The sequence below is a fragment of the Geotrypetes seraphini genome, chromosome 15 (assembly GCF_902459505.1).
Source record: "Geotrypetes seraphini chromosome 15, aGeoSer1.1, whole genome shotgun sequence".
Taxonomy (NCBI): domain Eukaryota; kingdom Metazoa; phylum Chordata; class Amphibia; order Gymnophiona; family Dermophiidae; genus Geotrypetes; species Geotrypetes seraphini.
In genome coordinates, this window is record NC_047098.1 from 64,299,022 (window position 1) to 64,318,731 (window position 19,710).

Sequence of the window (19,710 nt, forward strand, 5' to 3'; positions counted from 1 at the left end):
GTAAAAAACTTTTTTTATATATATATACCCTGTGCACAGTGATGGGTGTAATCCCTATTAGAAAGCTGCATTACATTAGTGGAATTTTTTGCCAGTGATAAGAAACAAGCGGCTGAAAATCAAAGTTGATTGTTGTCTCTATCAGACAGCTTGAGGCTTTTTTCAAAACTTCTAATAATTACTGGTTTCTTGTGGGTAACCCTACTACTGACTAACAATAAGTATTGTTATATATGTGATTTTGAGTATTGTTAACTGATTAGAACTTGAGAGACATTTAAATACATATGTGGCATAAATGTGCATAAGGTGAGTCTCTTTCAAAGCTCAGGAATGAGAGGCATAGGATGGCGTTAAGAGGTGATCAGCTCAGAACAGTCCTCTACGGAAATACTTTTTTACAGAAAGGGTGGTAGATGTGTGGAATAGTCTCCCAATAGACTCTGTGAATTCATGAAAGTGTGGGACAGGCATGTGGAATCTCTTAGGGAGAGGAGGAGATGGTGGATGCTATGGATGGGCAGACTGGATGGGCCATTTGGCCTTTATCTGCCATCATGTTTCTATGTTTATTGACTGAGATTCTACATTGTAATTTTTTTCTTGTAGAATTCCATATCTTCCTTAAATTAATTACAAGAACCAACAGCTGTACAGAGCTTCTGCAAAGAATGTATAGCCAGGGATGGATGAGATAGATGATAGAGAACATTGTGTAAAAGCATATTATTGGAGAACTTCAGTTGGCCAGAACTCGGGAGGGACTTCCTATCCCCTTGTGTGTGGCTAATGAAACTTCATAGGTTAGCCTCCTGCACCAGTTAGCCCCCTGACAGGTTTGCATACTGTCCTTATGTATGGGAAAATTATATACATCTCCTACACTCTTCCTGAGTACACTCCCGAGTAAAGTGACCTGGGAAATGGATTCAATTCCCACTGCAGCTCCTTGTGGCTCTGGGCAAGTCACTTAACCCTCAATTGCCCCAGGTACAAAAAAAGTACAACATATAAGCTGCTTTGATTGTAGCCATAGAAAGGCAGTATACAAGTCCTATCCCCTCCTCCTTTCTTTAAAAGAGGAAGAAGAGTCCAATGTAGTTAAAATTACAGTACTTATTAATGCCACCCTTGGTGATCCTAAATGGCAACTGCCATAGGGAAATGCAGAATAAATCCAAAAGCTATTCATTCTCAAATGATCTTCAGTATTAGGAAATCTGCTAATATCATCCCTGTATGCTGTGTCTGGCATTCTTTGGAAAACAAGCTGTTGGAGCCAGTGACACAGTAACTGTGGCTCATCACTCGGCAAATATGTCCACATAAATAACCAGCTCGCAATTAGAAATATTTGATGTTACTAGATGACAACGCACACATACAAACTCTTACTTGCCTTAGCATCTCCTCTCTCACAGTGCCATGATGGACCGATGATAGGTCCTGCATTTTCTGCTTAGTTAAAATATAGGAACATAAGGCATGCCATGCTGGATAGACCAGACAGGTCCAGCATCCTGTCTCCAGCAGCGGTAAGTCTGAGTCTCTAGGACACTGTATCTCAAACTGTGTGCCTCCTGAGATTTCAGGTCTGCCGCGGTACACTGGGGAGGAGGAGAGGCGCTGGTAGCGAGAGACACGTCCTGTAGGCAATCGGTGGACACCAGCACCAATCCTTCTCTCTGGCCCTCTTCCCTTCTGGCACCTCCCATTGGCGTCTCAGGGCCTGCCTTCACGCACACATTGACATGATGATGTCACGCATACGCATGATGTCATCAGGGCGATATCCGCACACTTCCAGGTGCCTCAAGCCATGACCACTACCTTTAGTGGGCTGCGGCTTGAGAAAGTCTAAGGAAGTAAGCAGCAGATCCTGAGATTACATCCACCCCTATATGTGAAACATCTTATCTCTGGAAGTGCTAATATAAGATGAACTATCCGCAGTTTATGAAGCTCTATTCCATACCTGCTAATTTAGGACTAATTGTCTGTATCTCATTTGTTTAATTATTATGCATGTTACTTTGTAACCCATTCTGAGCACTCTGGGGAGGACAGGGTATAAAACGAAATAAACTAATACTCTGTGTGATTCCTTCACTTCCTGCATCACCTCTCAAGCAGTTGTCACAACATACAGAATAGGATTTTTGTTTTTCTTCACCATTATAAATAAGAACAGCCTTACTGGATCAGACTAATGGTCCATCTAGATAGCCCAGTATCCCATTTTCAACTCACAAGTACCTGGCAAAAACCCAAAACAGTAGCAGCATTCCATGCCACAGTGGCTTCTCCCATGTCTGTCTCAACAGCAGTTTATGGACTTTTCCTCCGGGAACTTGTCCAAACCTTTTTTAAAACCAGCTACATTAACCGCTGTTACCACATCCTCTGGCAACACATTTCAGAGCTTAACTATTCTCTGAGTGAAAAAATATGTCCTGCCATTGGTTAAAAAATATAACTCTGTAACTTCATCGAGTGTCACCTAGTTGTTGTAAATTTTGATGCAATAAAAAAATTGATCCACTCGTACCCTTTAATAACACGGCCCGCCTGCTGGCCCTTCCTTTTAAAACACCCTTGCCCACCCGCAGTACCTTTTTTAATGCCCTCTGAAGTCTAGTGATCCAGCAGTGTATGGGCCGGCAGGAGTGCGCTGTCTGCGCTGCTGCCTGGATCCGCCCCGCTTTCTGAATGGCTGTGTCAGTTCTTGCAGGCGGGCCATGTTATTAAAGGGTACCGGGAGGAATGGGGGAGGGAGGAGGATTGTTAGTCGGCTGGAACGGATACCTCCTGTCCCAGCCTACCACTAGACCACCAGAGGTGAGGGGGTGGCAGGTTACAGGTCAGGGAAGGGGGGATATGGTGCAGAGCCTGGCAGGGAAGAGGGAACAAGATGCAGAGCCTGGCAGGGAAGGGGGGACAGGGTGCAGAGCCTGGCAAGGAATGTGGGGTTAGGTGCAGAGCCTGGAAGGGAGTGAGGGAGGCTGGGTGCACAATTTGGTTCAGAATGGTTTTTTTCTTGTTTTCCTACTCTAAATCTTATAATCCAGTGCGTCTTGTCTTATGAAGCAAAAAATACAGTAATCAAACTTGTCAAGCTGTGTTATATCTTATATTTTAGAAACCTGTTATTGCTTTATTATGTATCTTTTTCTTTTGAAAATCTAATAAACATTATATTACAAAATAAAAAGAAAGCTCTCATACTCAGTACATAGACGAAAGTGCACGAGAGAAAGACACGCCGATAATGCCGCTCAGACAATCGCGTGTAGGATTTAAACAGTATTTTAAAGTGCTCTAAGGTGAGAGACAAGCTTTAGAGACATAAACCAAGTGGTCCAACCAGTAAGAAGAAATTTGAGCCCGTCCTTCCTGCGTACTGCTTCCCCTTGCCCCTTCACTGCATGTGCATGGGTGGAAGACCATTGTCAGCTCAAAAAATGTACCCAAACTTCTCCCCACTTTGGCTTCTCATTGAAGCCTCTGAAAGAATAGAAACAATTTAATGCTACCTGGTTCATTTGCAAAACAATACTACACTTAAATCATTCTAGATTTATACCCTAGATTGGCCGCCTGAAAAATCTCACTCCTTAGTGTGGTAAATTTCACTTTCCAAGATGGTTCACCCTTGACATTTCTGAACGTATAAGACAAACCTGGGTGCCATGGGGTGTAGGATTTTGGCACCATGGATTTTGTTTGGGTTCTTACAAGCCCTGGCTCCCGCTGTTGCAGAGATGGACTTTTCTGTCATCTACATTGCATGTTTGGCTCTGTGTATTTGAGCCCGTTGGTGCAGGAAAAGCCTGTTGATCCTGCTTTCTGACTACAAGATCAACAGGCTCTTCCTGCACTGCACAGCTCAAATATACTGGGGAGGGGAGATGCAGAAAGGCTTCTGATAGAGCTGCCTGCAGATGCTTGAGTGTGTGACTACAGAAACAGCAAGTTAATTGTAGGCAAACTTTTACGTGTGGCAAAAGTGAGGGGAGCGCAGCTTCTTGTATGCTTGTCTGAACCAAAACTGAAAGTGTTGGCACACATCACCTAAATATGAACCTTTCAAAATATTGTCTACACTCAGTGGCGTAGTAAGAGGGGGGGTGGGTTACGTCCTGGGTGCCATCTTGGTAAGGGCACAGGCACCCATCTGCGCCACTTCCCTTCCCCCGTACGTTGGCGTGAGCAGCAGCCTCCAACCTGCTGGTGTGCCAGCGTCGGCCCCGTCATCACTTCCTGGACCGTACGTAGGACGTAATATTAGAGGAAGAACTGACACTTAAACAACAGCAGGTTTGGGGTTGCCAGGAATGTTAGGTACGGGGGGGGGAAAGCAAGCAGTGTGTGTGTGGCAGGAGGGGGCGGGGAAGGAGTGTGTGGAGGTGGAGGGAGGGCGAAGAAGAGGGGCAGCTCGCACCCTTGCTACGCCACTTTCTAGCTATACTTGAAATTTTTGAGAGGTTAATATTTAGGCACAGAAGAACAGGCATCAGTGTGTGCTTTCACATACGTGTTTGCTATTCACTATGGTCCATATTCTGTAAATGGCGCCTTCATCACAGCTACAGAGGCGCTTTACGATGCCTTACGCTACTCTAGGCATAGCTAACACCGGAAGTGGTGTTAGTTGTTGTAAAGCACCTCTGTAGCCACGATTCACATGAAAGGTAGGCACCATAAATGTATTATAATGTATCTAATATGTACCATAATGTATTATAATGGCTTTTATATCAAGGCTTTTAAAAGCTTGGCCTGCATTTCCAGCACCTACCTTTTATGAAACTGTGATTCTATAATTGGCGCCAATGTGTCGCTGATACGCGATCGGTGTTTTTTTTTTTTTTTTTAGGCAGCTGACGACAATGGGCCGTTTATAGAATCCAGCCCTATCTCCCTTTAAAACTTGCTTGGGCTTCCCTTCAGCTCGCGTAACAAGACAAAGCCAGCATTTAAATGTGAAAAATTGACAAGAAATTTTTGGAAAACCTTCTACACCAGTTCCCAACTCTCTCCTGGAGGACCACCAGGCCAGTCGGGTTTTCAGGCTAGCCCTAATGAATATGCATGAGAGAGATCTGCATATAATGGAGGTGCCAGGCATGCAAATCTGCTCCATGCATATTCATGAAGGCCATCCTGAAAACCCGACTGGCCTGTTGGTCCTCCAGGAGAGGGTTGGGAACCACTGGTCTACACTATCCTGATCCTCATGTTAAATTTCTTGCATTGAGCATGTCAATAGAGCAGGGGTGTCGAAGTCGGTCCTCGAGGGCCGCAATCCAGTCGGGTTTTCAAGATTTCCCCAATGAATATGCATGAGATCTATGTGCATGCACTGCTTTCAATGCATATTCATTGGGGAAATTCTGAAAACCCGACTGGATTGCGACCCTCGAGGACCGACTTCGACACCTGTGCAATAGAGGATGGAGTACTCTCTGCATAGTTCACGAGTACTGCATACATTTTAATACAACTTGTTGCTGTGTCTTCCGTGCAAGTTAACACCCATACAGAAGTCCTCTCTGTATTGCTCAGAGTGTGGAGCCCACTTTTAACCACCATTAACTCTGCAGTTAAGCCCATAGACTTAATAATAATAATAATAATTTATTTTTTTGTATACCGCCATACCCAGGGAGTTCTAGGCGGTTCACAACAAATAGATGAATTACATACAGTGCGATTGAGAAAAGAAGAACATAGCAAGGCAGTCGAAAGGTCAAAACTAGTTTGCATTGACAATTTAAGTGAGGGAAGGGCTAATACAGAGCATATATAGTATGTACTGTAAGAGAATACAATTGGATTTATGAGAAGGGGGAACAAATCAAATTAGATGAGAGGGGGGAGCAACAATCTTGGAAGGGTGGGGGAAAAGTAAAGGAAGAGGTGGGAAGCGTTGAGGAGGGGGAGGGGAGGGTTAAGGATTTGATCTATTGCAGAGAAGAGATTTTGATCTGTTTTCTAATGTGGAGAAGGGGGAACATTAAGGCGGAAGTGGGGAGCATTAAGGATTTGGTTCACTGAACTCACCTTTCCGATCTGATCCATGGCCGAGTCTTGCCGGGTGACCGATTCACTAGACAGTCCTCATGCAAATTATTTGATTGGAAGCACACCCCACACCGCTGCAGAGCGATCCAGACGCATGTGCAGACCGCACAAGCGAGGTCAAAACAAATGGGAGGAGATGGGGGTGGCTGCAGTTTTGAGTGGCCAGGACACACTGCAGCCAGATGGAACAGAACACGCTTTTAACCTGTGGGTTAAAACCACGGGCTCGCACCGTAGGGAAGGGCGGCAGAGAGCAAGAGAGTCGGCATGGACAGGGCAGGAGAGTTGGCAGAGATGTGTTTAAAATGTTTTATTTTTGTTTTGATACTGGGATTTCAGGGCGGCAGAGAGCAGGACAGTCGGCAAGGACAGTCGCTTCTTTTTGGATCGGCCAGCCCAATCTTCGGTTTAGTGAATCGCTGCCTTCCTACTTTGCATGCCGTTTGTCCTCATTTGCATGTGCGGATCGGGTGGGAGGTTGATCGGCCGGGTCGGGGTCGGAGAAGGCTCGCAAAGCTTAGTGAATCTAGCGCATAGTTGCTTTCTGAGAGCTGAGTGGTGACTTGCAGATGGCAGGAAAGCCTATTTCTGCAGTGCAGGCAGCCAGGGAGCATTCAGGAAGAGGGGAGATACCGTTCTTAAGCTGCCGTAGGCTGGTTAGCTGAGTGAGAGCAACTGAGGACAGAAGAGGTTAAGACTGTAGGGTTCAGGTTGGGGTCTGGCAGAGACACAGAGTAGAATATGAGAGAGAGTAAGCTTTGGTAAGGACAGGACACTGGCGCCCAGGCAATGGTAAACCAGAAGGGAAGGAGGTACTTAGACATGATTGATAACTTGCCTGGGGTGGAGGATGTTGATTTCTGCCAAAGTTGTGCAGTGGCATCTTAAGAGCCTGATTAACTAAACTCTCTTTTGTATAGACAGAGAATGGAGACCCCCCCCCCCCATCCCACCACCAAAAAACAGCCTTTGTAAATCAGGGCCTAATGAGCTGTGACAGACTTCAGAGACGATGCCCTTCCTTTCACCCTTTCCAAACTTTGGTGGGGAGAAGGTAGCAGCAGCAGCAAGAGACATCCTAGCTTCTGGCATCTTAAAAGATTTTGAACTGGCTCCTAAATTCAAAGAGAATTTGTCAAGGTCTGCCTTCCTGATCCTTAATGTGGTGATCGGGGCTTTATCTCTAAAGCCTCTTTCATAATAACCTGCATTTCCTCGTTTTTTGTTGTGTGGTGCGTACGTGGTGATCTGTCACTGTGCTGCAGTTGAATAAGGTATCTTTTGCTAGGAAGATGGTGAGAGCAATTCCCCTTAGCTTTCAAGGAAGTCCCTTAGGTCTATTTATTTTTTTTATATTTGTGCTACAAATCTGTACATGAAAGCAATCCAGGAGCTGGTGCGACTGTATTTGAGTGGGAAGCTTCACAGAGCCTGTCTGCTGTTTAAATGCGGCATCTTGCAGTTAGGGATACCTTCTGCATTCAGGGGAATTTGGGGACGTGGAAATGAATATGAGCAGTGTTGTGTATTTAATGGTTCTGAAAGGAGGAGGATTTGTTCCATCCCCTAACTGACTTCAGTTCCAGCACAGCAGAGAGCACCTATCCACTTAGAAAAGCTCTTGTCGGCTCCCGATTAGATCTATATTGCTGAATGCCAAATTTCCCAGTTCCAAGAGTGAGATTAGACTGGTCCTAGATTTCTGACCTCCTGATGCATTGCAAGATTTGCAGCACTGAATTGAAAGGTAGAAACGGGACGGCTTTGATGCGTGCATTTGATCTGCTTAGAGACGCTTACCACAGCCACGAAGAAGATCTCCCTCCCCACATGACAACGCATTTACTCAGAGCCCCTAAACTGCTTGCGCAAACCGTGTAAGTAACGCCTGGTTACATTGCTGGGTTGCTCTGAGCTGGCAGCCTGTCAAGTAATTTCCCAGAAGAGAGGAGGAGCCTGGCTGCTGACACGTGGAGCTCTGCTTGCACGCATGGGGAGAGAAGGATTGCATCACACTGGGGGTGGAAGAGGGAAATGGGTTGGTCCAGCCAGACGTCCTAAACTGCAGGCAGTGTGAGGCCTCTGGTGGGGAGATGAGGAACTGCTGCTAGAATGCCCATCTATCTGATTTCTTTTTCAGCAGCCAATCTCCCTTCAATAATTTCTGTCACGTACTCCTTACTCTGGAATGGTGGCCTACTACTGGTAGAGCCAGCGAGGTGTGCATGCCACATTACCACACGGGGCTCAAACCCTAGCAGCGGAGGTTCAGGGCCACGGAGCCGCAGGGTCCAGGGGGAAGAAGAAGAGTTTGGTAGGAAGAAAACAAAAGGAGAGGAGCTTCTTGGCTCAGATGAGGAGGGAAGCAGTGAGAGGTGGCAGTAGTGGGGGAAGAAGAAATGTGCATGGGTATCGCCTCATGCTTTATAAAAATAAAAATGTAAGCCTTGCTACTGCTGGCCCTATTTGTTTTCTGGTTTGATAGGGAAAGACAACATGAGGGAAATTAGTTGGGAAGAAGAGGAGAGAAATCTAAACTTAAAATGAATCTCTTTTTTATAATTATTATTTTAGCACTTTGTATTCCTGGAGTTTTGCTTTTATTCCAAATAGTAGGACTAAAAGTCCATTTGAACATGGGCAAACATCAGATTTTTGTTGGGTATAAATGGGATACCTACCTCTGAAACTGAGGTACCAGGAAGGGAAGGGGAAAATTGAGAAGGGAGGAGACCACTGCCTTAGAGGATAAGAATAAAAACCCTTTCAAAAATAGCAGTTTACTAACTAGTGGGAATTAAAGCTTTGATTATTGTGTGACATTGCTGTGGTTCAGAGTATGAATGATGACCAAAAATGCTTTCTCTTGCTGGTCTGCCTAAAAGTTGAGCTGGAGGGAGGTGCAGGTGATGGGTTTTTCTATTACAAAAAGTTTTCAGCCTTAAGTACTAATAAATGATTCAGTGAGCTGAAGTAGGGAGAGGTGTTACTCCTGTATAAGACTTTGGTGAGACCTCGTTTAGAATACTATTATGTACAATTCTGGGGGCCGCACCTTCAAAAAGATACAAAAAGGATGGAGTTGGTCCAGAGGAAGGCTACTAAAATGGTGTGTGGTCTTCATCATAAGGCGTATGGGGACAGACTTAACGATATCAATCTGTATACTTTGGAGGAAAGGTGGGAGAGGGGAGATATGATAGAGACATTTAAATACCTACGTAATATAAATGTGGATGAGTCGAGTCTCTTTCATTTGAAAGGAAACTCTGCAATGAGAGGGCATAGGATGAAGTTAAGAGGTGATAAGCTCAGGAGTAATCTAAGGAAATACTTTTTTACAGAAAGGGTGGTAGATGTATGGAACAGTCTCCCAGAAGAAGTGGTGGAGACAGAGACTGTCTGAATTCAAAAGGGCCTGGGATCTCTCGGATAGAGAAAGAGATAATGGTTACTGCAGATGGGCAGACTAGATGGTCCATTTGCCCTTTATCTGCTATCATGTTTCTGTGTGTTACCTACATAAAATAAGTTGGTGGCAGTACCTCTCTCTCTCTAGTACTGTTTTTACTTCCAGAGGCCACATCTCCAGAAAGATAGTGATTTGGCGGAGGCCTACTGAGGGAGGGCAGTGTCTGCATCAGAAAAAAAATCTTTTCCATTGAAACATAAGAATCTTAGGAAAGGTGATCATTGTGCCCCAAAGAGTTTGTGAATTAGCCTCAGGCATCTCTCTTCTTGGACGCCCGCAACCTCCAACCACACAAGTCCCCCTTTCCTATCAGAACTGTAGTATTACCCTCTGTACCTTTATCTGTTCTCTTGTCTCTTCTTTCCGTCACTGTCAATAGTAGATTGTATATGTTTTGATAGGAGGATATAGTGTCATTAAATAAAGTTGGAAGCTTTTGGCAGTTGGCTATGTCAGCGGCTGAAACCTTTTTAAATCTATGTTAGTGTGACTGGCTTTGTAATGCGTATTGGTATGGCAACCCTAGCTCAGAAACTGCAGAGCTTTTGATTCCCATGCACTTTCTGAGCCCTTGCAGCCTGCTCTGGACTTCTGAGTGATTAGTTTGGCATTCTGGTACTGCTTGAAGTGCCGTTTTGGCTCTGTAATTGTCAAATTTTGTGGTGTTTGTGCTTGAGACCTTGCCAAGGTTTGAAAGCTCTTTAATAAAGATAAGAGAAGGGAATAGTCACACTCACCTAGTGGAGTGAATGTTATGGAAGGAGTAAGAAAAAGAATTGTAATTTTTTTGTGTTCATTTTTTTTTCAGCGAAGCAATTCCAAAAGTAAATGATATGTAGGGCTGTACATGGATAAGCTTTGGGGGATCTCATGGTGTAGCCCGTGTAACTCAGAAGGGAACACAAATGTTAGCTTTGTTGTCTTTGAAATGAACTTATGCAGAACGGACACTGATGGTGACCCATGGTGTGGGATGAACTTACATTGGGTGGAACTTGTCTGTCTTTCTTTCTAAGCAGACTGAAAACCTTCCTTTTTAATATAGTCTTCAATCCATAACCCTACTCGCTACCCTTGCCAGCGTCTGGTAGCGCTTTAGAAATAATTAATAGTTGTAGTGGTAGTAAAGTTAAGCACGATGTCCATTAGGAAGACATTTTCACCAGTCTCAGGCAAATTTGAATATCCTTCATTTAGGATGCCACGGCATACCTGCATTAACATTTGAAATGGGACAGTTCTGGGTGCTCTCTACTGGTATTGTTATGGACAGCCAGGGTTACAAAGCCAACCCCAGCCCATTTTTCCTACTGATTGTTTCTTTCAGGGATGCTCATGCTTCTGGTTTCTCTTTCTCTTCTGATAGACTTTAAAAAGGAAGGAGAAGGAGTTTGAACACGAGATGGAGCGACTGGCCCGGGAGAAGATCGCCATGCAGCAACGACTAGCAGACTTGAAAAACGAGCTGAGCCAGTGGATGGATATCCTGGAGATAGACAGAATCGTCCGGCAGACGGTGCAGCCAGAGGATGATCAGGCGTCCACATCGACAGCATCAGGTATGATGTTAGCATTGATCCGGCACCCTGCACCTGCGTTTTGCAAAAGTGTCTCGGAGCCCTACAATTCCATAAACGTCTACCTTTTTCCATGAGTCATCTACAGAACATACACCATGATAGATACGATTTTTATATTCTGACAGTTCTCAAAAAATGTTTCAAAGCAAATTACAAGACAATGATCAAAAGAGTCAGTAACAGAAAATTATTGTAATATGTTCTAAATATATTTTAAATTTTTTTAAAAAAACCATGTAGGAATTTAACTCATTTAGTACCTGATTGTAAAAACCGCTTAGATAACCTTGATAGGCGGTATATAAAATCCTGATAAACTTGAAACTTAAATCATGCCAAATCTTAACGGCCTAGTAAGACATAGATTTCTCTAATATTTTCTTATATTGTATACCAAAGAAGGAGAGGGAAAAATCATGAGCTAAGACTTCTGAGCCAATCGGTCCCCCGTCTGGTAAAAGGTTTTTAGTTAAGATTTATTTGTCAAAATAAAATTTGCCTGCACCGTGTACAAGTCTGCAGTTTTGGTTTGTTTGCTCTCGTCGCCCTGGCTGCAGCATTTTGGAGCATCGGAAATTTAGAAAGCAGTTGGGAAGAAAGAACAATATAATCTGTTACAGTGATCTTAGTATATCATAATCAGTTATTAAACCAATACAGCAAAATGTATCTTATGGAACAAGGAGCGTATATATGAAGCTTTTTGAGTTTATTTCTTTCTTCTGTTTCTGTTAAACAAAGCATACAATTCTGGACAATAGGTGATTATCCCATACTCACGAGTTGAACTGCAGAAGGATGAAATTAATATTCTTCACATCTGCCTCCTTCTCCAGTGCTGCACTACCCTTTTCAGGGTTAGATTCTCTAATATTCAAGGTAAAATCCGATGGGCTGCTGTCGAGGCCACTATTGTTTCAAAAAGATGAGTCATTCTCAAAAGACCCTGTGTGCAAATAAGGTTCGTCGATGTTCGTTTAGGCTTGCTAAATTTACATGAGATGAGTAGCGATTGGCACATGCACAGAATAAACCCTGCAAATATTTTTTTTAAAAGAGACCCCCCCCTGAATTGAAAATCAGCAGGAGGGATGCCATTTTCTCCCGCCAACACCGCTGGGGTCCCCTGACAACCAAAACCCGACACCCCCAGCAGCAGGAGGGATGCCCACTCCCTCCAACCACCGCTGCCCACCACCCAACAATCATTCCCTTGCTTCCACCCCCCCCCCCCGGGCCGCAGGAGGGATGCCCACTCCCTCCCACTGCTGCAACCCACCCTCCTGACAATCCGCCACTAAAATACATGCACACTAAACCTGCTGGAACCAGTTCAGCGACCATGTTTAGTTTTGAGAATCTGGGCCTCAGTTTTTTCCTTCTGTGAGTTGAGAAGGGTGTGTTTCTAATCTGCTCTGACAAACCTTTATTTTATCTGAATTTGAGGCTTTTTGATGCTGGAGAGGTTTCTGGTGACCCCGGGGCAGCTCTGCCTGGGAGAGGATGCAGACTCTGTGTCAGAAGTCTGAAGCTGGCAGGCAACCCTTGGGGTTCCTGTTTGGCTGACCTGCACTGAACCATGTGGAGCTTGGGGTCCGTTCCCTTGGGAGCAAGACTTGCTCTAGTTTCTGTCTGCAGAGGGCTTGAGCACAGGCTGAGTGGTTCCATGGCAGTTTTCTCCAGAAACTATGCAGACTGCGTTTCCTCTCCCCGACTCTGTGCGCAAGGTCCGGTGGAGGTTGAGGTCTCAGACTAGTCATTGGGTCTAAGAAAGCAGTCCGAAGAAACAGGCAGTCTGGTTTCCAGGCTTGTTAGAATTTCTCCCAGTAAGTTAACAGTAGCTTCAGCTCAGTCAGCTCCCAGCACCTGCATGGAATAGTGAGTACAAGACTGGATAGCCTTAGAACAGAAATCGGGAGGTCTGTAAAAGTGTATGTGTGGGGTAAGCGTTTGGGGCAATAGCCAGGGTCCCCCTACCCCTAAAATCCTAAAATTGCTAAAAATTGCCGTTTAGTGTAGCTCCTACCAGCCGTTTTTGATGCTAAAATCGTTGTTGCAGCGGCCATCTTGGATTTCCTGATGTGGAAATAAAAGCCTCTGTCTGCCTCAAAACACCTTAATTTAGTTCAGAATCAGGTGGGATGGACCCTTCAGTCTACGATGCTTCAGATTCATGCTAGATTTGCGATGGATGGTGACCCACAGATTGTCCATGTTCCATGTGTCATGTGGAGCAGGAGCTGCTGGCTTAGCCCTCTCTAGTTCCCCTGGGGTATTGGTTCCCAGATGACTTGAATTCCAGGTCATAAAGCCTGGTTAGAGCAGGGAAAAAGCAGTAGTTTGTTACTTACGAAGGAAGCATAGCCGTGCACCTACCGTAAAACCCCAGAAAAGGGACACGGGAGCAACTGCAGGAACCCTCTGGGCATCCTAGATAGGGTTTTCCTCCAGAATTCATTAATACAGTATATGAAGCATATTCGATTAACAGCAGCTGCATGGAACCCTCAGGAGTCGCTGCAATTCTGGCACCGGGGATCTCTCCGCCCAAGAACAAAAGTCCACTCCAATAGAGCCATGCGCAAGAGATGGGGGTCCAATCGGATGAGGACTGGGATGAGGAAGAGTCCATAAATATGCAGTCTGGGGGTCCTCTATAGCAGGTGATTTTGCATCTTGACTGGGGTGGGTGGGATTCGGATCTTCATCAGGTGGAGGACCTGGATCTCAGAGAGCCTTTAGCACTATTGGAGATAATTATGGAGTCTCTCCAAGAATTAAAGATAGAGACTCTGCAAGCCTCAGCTACCCAGTACTCGCTCATGAGCAGCACTAAGGCTCAGACCACATGCTTTTCCTCTCTTTAGGACATTGCTAAAATGGTAACAGACCACTGGGAAGTCCTGGAAGGACCCCTTCGGGTGGCCAAGGCCATAGCAAAATTTTATCCAATGGATGCATCCTTTAATCAGCTATTTACTCCACCAAAGATAGATTCCCTAGTGGCGCAAGTTACCAAGCATACCTATCTCCCCAGTGAAGGTGTAGTAGCATTGTAAGATACCCAGGACCACAGGCTAGATTTTATTTTCAAGAGACAATTCAAAGCTGCAGCCTCAGGGTTAAAGGCAGCAGCAGTGGCATCCTACGTTGCATGTACTTGCCACTCCAAGTTGTGCCATGATCCAATGGTAGCTGCCATATGGGATCACCAATTTCTAATGTCTACAAAATCCTGGGTGGAGTAGAATGGGTACAAGTGGATCTATTTTTCACTCTGTCAAAAATCACAAAGATTAGGGAACACTTGATGAAGTTACAAGGAAATACTTTTAAAACCAATAGGAGGAAATATTTTTTCACTCAGATAATAATAGTTAAGCTCTGGAATGCATTGCCAGAGGTTGTGGTAAGAGTGGCTAGCGTAGCTGGTTTTAAGAAAGGTGTGGACAAGTTCCTGGTGGAAAAGTCCATAGTCTGTTTTGTATAGTTGTTACTGAGGTGACAGTGCATATTTTAAAGTCATCTGCCTTGACCTTTTTGGAAAAAAAAACGAATATAAATGATAATTAACATTTTCTCTGCGTATCGTGTGCTTTGTGTTTTTTAAAATTTTATTGTTGGTAGATCATTTTGACTTGGTCATTTTAAAAGTATCTCACAAGCCAAAAAAGTGTGGGCACCCCTGCTCTACAAGCTCCATAAGTTTAATGCTGCTTACGTGCAGTAAGGGAGTTCCTTCTATGTTGTTAATCTTATTTATTATGATTTACAGGGCAGAACAGACCTAGATTAGCAGGCAAATTACCCATTCCCCCTCCTTATTTCTCTGTTTTAGTGCTGTTCAATTGCTTTGGTACATACTGAATAAGGTGCTGTAGTATTGGAAAAGGAGATAGAGAGGAAGAACGTTAATGTCATCCTTCTACAGTTCAGCTCGCAAATATGGGATAATCACCTATTCGCAGACTCGTATGCTGTGTTAACAGAAAGAAGATTATCGAGGTAAGAACCTAATCTTCCCATCATCTCAATTACTGCCACATCGCTCCCCCCTACTACCCACACAAAAAAAAATTAATAAGATCACCTGTGTTAATCCTTGTGTGTGGAGGTTGAGAGAAATCACTTATCCTTTAGTGGTAGAAGTAACTTTGCTTTATAGCCTTGGGAATCAGCAGATGAAAACGAAAAGTATTGGTGGAAACCTGTTACGCCTTTCTACCCTTCCAGATCTGTCTAATCTCAGAACTCCTTTTTATTATGCACACTGATTTTTGTATATAATTTGTCTTTGATTAATATTCCTGGGTTTTTTGGGTACAGAAACATGAAGACAAAATCTCTTATATGTAGTGTTTATAGTGTGGGTGTTCTCTTGGTAGATGAGGGAAGATAAACACTAAAATGACCCATCCAGTCTGCCTAGTTAAGGTACTTAGTGTTGTAATTGCTACTCCATGTAGGTTACCCCCAACCTTCCCTCCAAGCCCTTTTAGTAAGTGCAAAGTTATTTCACAGCAATTTTGAACTGTAGCTCTCAATCCACCACTTATGAGGTATTCAGGAAACGCCTCAAAACTCACCTATTCCTGAAATACCTAGACAGCTGACCCACTTCCCTCCTTCCCCTCTCTTGCCCTTTCTCCCCATTGTTCCCACATCCCTTAAGTTAACTCAACTTGTACGTCAACTCAACTTGTACCCCACTAATCTTCTGTAAACCACATAGAACTTAACGGTATTGCGGTATATAAACTGTTATTATTATTATTATGTCTTCTCTCTGTTTATATCCCACTCCTTTTCTGGACTCCTCTGTTTTCTCTGGAAAGACAAGCTTCTCCCCTATGTTCCCTCTTCTGTCTATGGATGATTTTGGTGACTTGGCCACCCCTGATTTTCTTCATTCTTGTCACCATTGTTGTTTTTTCTTATTTCAGAGGGTGAAGACAATGTTGATGAAGATATGGAAGATGACAGGCCTTCAAACTCATTACCCAAACCAAGCCAACGCCAACAGACTGAGCTCCTGAAGGTGGTCTCTCCCAGTGGTGCTGCCCTTCACCCTGCCATCCTGCCTCAGCACATCCAGCAGAAGCTGGTGCCTCCACATGCACAACCTCCCATCCCTGCCCAGGCTCTGGTGCCACCTCAGGCCATCGTGCCAGCACAGACTCACCTTGTGGCTGCATCCACGGTGCAGTCTACTGTGATTGCCCACACGGCCACCACACATGCATCGGTCATCCAGACAGTTAACCATGTGATCCAGGGTCCACAAGGCAAGCACATGGGCCACATCACACCTTCCACGTCAAGCCCTGTACAGCTCACCACTGCTGCTCAACCGATTGGCCATATCACTGTGCATCCAGCTACCATCAACCATATGACCCATCTTGGCCAGCAGTTACCAATCTACCCTCAGCCTGTGGCTGTTAGCCAGCCAATGGTCAACCATATCACTCATACCATTTCTCACCAGCAAGTGAATGGAACCGCAAGTCTAGGTCAGCAAGCTGTGATGACAAAGCCTGCAGTGGGCACCCAAGTTGTCCACCATCAACAGTTAGTGGGACAGACAGTCCTTAACCCAGTAACTATGGTAACCATGCCATCCTTTCCTGTCAGCACTTTGAAGCTGGCCTAAAAACAGGAAGTCCATGGACACCTCAAAAAAAAAAAGGAGGGAAGGGTGTCTACCCTTCATCCTTCCACACAATATTCATGAAACTCCATACATTCCAACCTTGTCAGATTCCAAGGAAGAAATTTCAGAAAACTCTGTCAGTTTGGGGGGGAGGGAAGGGTTCACGGCAGTGGTCAATTTTGGCCAGCAGGGAGTACAGTGTACTGGAATTTGGCAAATGAGGGGAAGTAGACCACAGCTTTTCATAATGACTTCTTGCATAATGAGTGAATAGAACTATGATGTTCTAAAGACCCTCTTGTTTTTATTTTTTACCCCCCCTTACCTCCTTCCCTCCCTCTTCTATGTGTCACTTCTTTGTAGGATACAGATGCTAATCTCCTACCTGAGATAACACGTAGAATGGGAAAAAGTATGGGGTAGTGTTTGAGGGTGACCTTAGGGGAGCTAATTGCTGCAGGCTTTATATACTTTTTAAAAAGAGAAATATACAGTATATATATATATATATATATATATATGTGTATATGTATATATATGTATATATATATATTGTGTGGTATGTGTGGCTGTATATGCACATATGTACACACACACGTTCTGCATGTGTGTGTATATATGTATGTGTGTTTGAGTTAGATAACTAAATAGAAAAACCTAGTCTCAATTAATTGACTGCATTGTTTCATGGTGGACCAGGGTACAATGAAATAGAATGGATTTGTGTGTGTGCGTGTATATGCATAATGTGCGATTGTGTATATCTATATATACTTCAATATATAGAGAAAGATGCGTGTGTGTGTGCATGTGTGTATTTTTGTATGGTGGAATGTGACAATGTTTTTCTCCAGCATACTTACATTTCCGTAACTATTCTAAGCTAAAAATCACTGTGATTTTGTTATGATGAATTATTCAAGAAAATTCTCTGTTTAATAAAAACAAATATATGTATATATACGTGTACCCATATATATATATATATACTGTATATATATATATTCAAAAATGTCATTCATCAGGCTCATTAGTGCATTTCATATTTTTATTGATCATGTTAACAAGAAATGCTTATGTTTTGGCAAAAAAAAGATAATTTTATTATTTTTTAACTTTGTTTTCTTTTGTTGGTTTGTATTTCTTTTTTTATTAAGACCTTCCTTCTTTCCTCCCTTTGTCTCTTGGATACCTTACAAAGAGGACCCCCAGAGTTCTCTTGCGGATCTAGGCCCAAACAGACAGTTTCCTCCTTGGCTGCACACTTGCTATCCTCTTAATAGTGATCAGGGTCATCCAGAGAGCTGTTTCCCTCTGTTCAGCCTCTGTCTCTCCTCTTTTTGTCCTGATCCTGAAGCTCTTTTCTCCTTCCTTCAGAGCCCAAGTTCCTTACCTCAGCCACATATCCATAACCCACGGTATGTTGGAGATCCCAACCCTATAGTCATACATGGCAATGTGTGACGGTGCTACCGAGCCTCCAAAGGATTAGGTAAGGGAACATCGGCTTGCATTTAACAGAAATCCATCCTCAGCTTGTGGTTAAACTCTCTGGAACTCTTCAGCCATCAGTTCAAATAACTACCAAGGTAGTTTCCTTTTTCAAATTTGCCCACAGGTTAGATGGGTAAAAAGTACCCATATACTTTGCCTGTGCCATATCTGCGGCCATTAGAATGAAGTAAAACACTTGCAAAGATTCTATGTGCACCATTTCTTCCCCTCCTTCCCCTCAATTCACACTCCCAGGAGAATCTTTTTTAACCCAGTTGAACGTGCATATGATGTAAAAGCTGTGATCAGGGAAAGAATAGGGGTATTTTTAACTTAGGGCAGTAGTCTTCACTAATTTTTAAGTCAGGGTTCCTTTTGGATTCAAATGAATTGAAGTAGAGCCACCAAATACCTTCCCTAGCCACCAGCCTGCCTTTTCTTTGTCTGTTAAGAAATGATTTATACTTCAAACATGCAGCTCTTCCAACTATCTACTTCCCCCTCTGGTTGGGTAGAGGAGCAGAAAATAGCATTAAGAAACCCAGAATGATTGGGCTACCCCAGAGGTTTCCAGGGCTGCCACTAGCACCCCTGCCCCCCAAGCCTTGCATTGAAGAACGCTGACCTAGGGGGATGTAGTCAAGTTAAAACATAGTTTACCAGCTGAATGTCTTTGGAAATTGTCCTGTTCTTGTCGAGAGGAACCTTAAGTATAGCAGGTCCTAAGAATGGTTTGGTTTCCTTACTGCACACCTTGGCGCAGAGCAGCCAGTGCTACCTAACAGGAATGAAAGAACTGGAAGAATACTTGAAGGCATAAATTTGATAACTTGTAAGCAATTTTCTGGGAACTTTGGAACAAACATGGTTTAAGGGGTGCTGCATCATTGGCATGGTCTGGCTCCATGTCTAAAGGAGAACTTCCCACAGATGAGTTACTGAATATTAATGCTTTATTCTAGCTGGGTGTCTCTTTGTTTCATTCATCTGTGTTTCCTGTATTGAGGTAGTTCCGTTCCCAGCTGAATGCATTTTGTCAAGGACAGGTATGGTGCTTGCGATCTCCAGTGCTGCAGTTTGTATTGGATTTATAATTGGTAGATGCTGCAATGCTGGGTGACAATGGCAAGAAAGGTGTTGCACCGATGATTTATTTTACCAAGATAAATGTATTTTAATGAATAATAACTGCAGCTAATATGTATTATTTCACACAATCACTTGGTGTTTAGTGTGTACTGAAACATACAACATTTTGGGATCTTTTATGCAAATAATGTGCACGCAGTGCTGCCTTTTGGTGCAACAGACTGAGGAGGGAGACGGTACTGTCGAAAAAAAGATGTGCAGGCACGCTTTTAATCAAATTCTTGAAACATAAGAAATAAAATTCTCTGCCATTGTGTATTGTAGCATTGCTGATTGTC

General features: G+C 43.8%; 1 protein-coding gene across 3 annotated transcripts in view; it reads left to right on the top strand.

The window, feature by feature from the left end:
* MNT (MAX network transcriptional repressor) overlaps positions 1-17,746 on the top strand; it is a 95,307-nt gene extending 77,561 nt beyond the window's left edge. For all 3 annotated transcript variants that reach the window (XM_033922502.1, XM_033922503.1, XM_033922501.1), the window contains 2 exons: positions 10,923-11,115; positions 16,080-17,746. In XM_033922502.1, the coding sequence (XP_033778393.1) occupies positions 10,923-11,115; positions 16,080-16,789 (903 nt within the window). In that variant the 3' untranslated portion in view covers positions 16,790-17,746. The remainder of the gene's footprint in view (positions 1-10,922; positions 11,116-16,079) is intronic.
* The last annotated feature ends 1,964 nt before the right edge of the window (positions 17,747-19,710 follow it).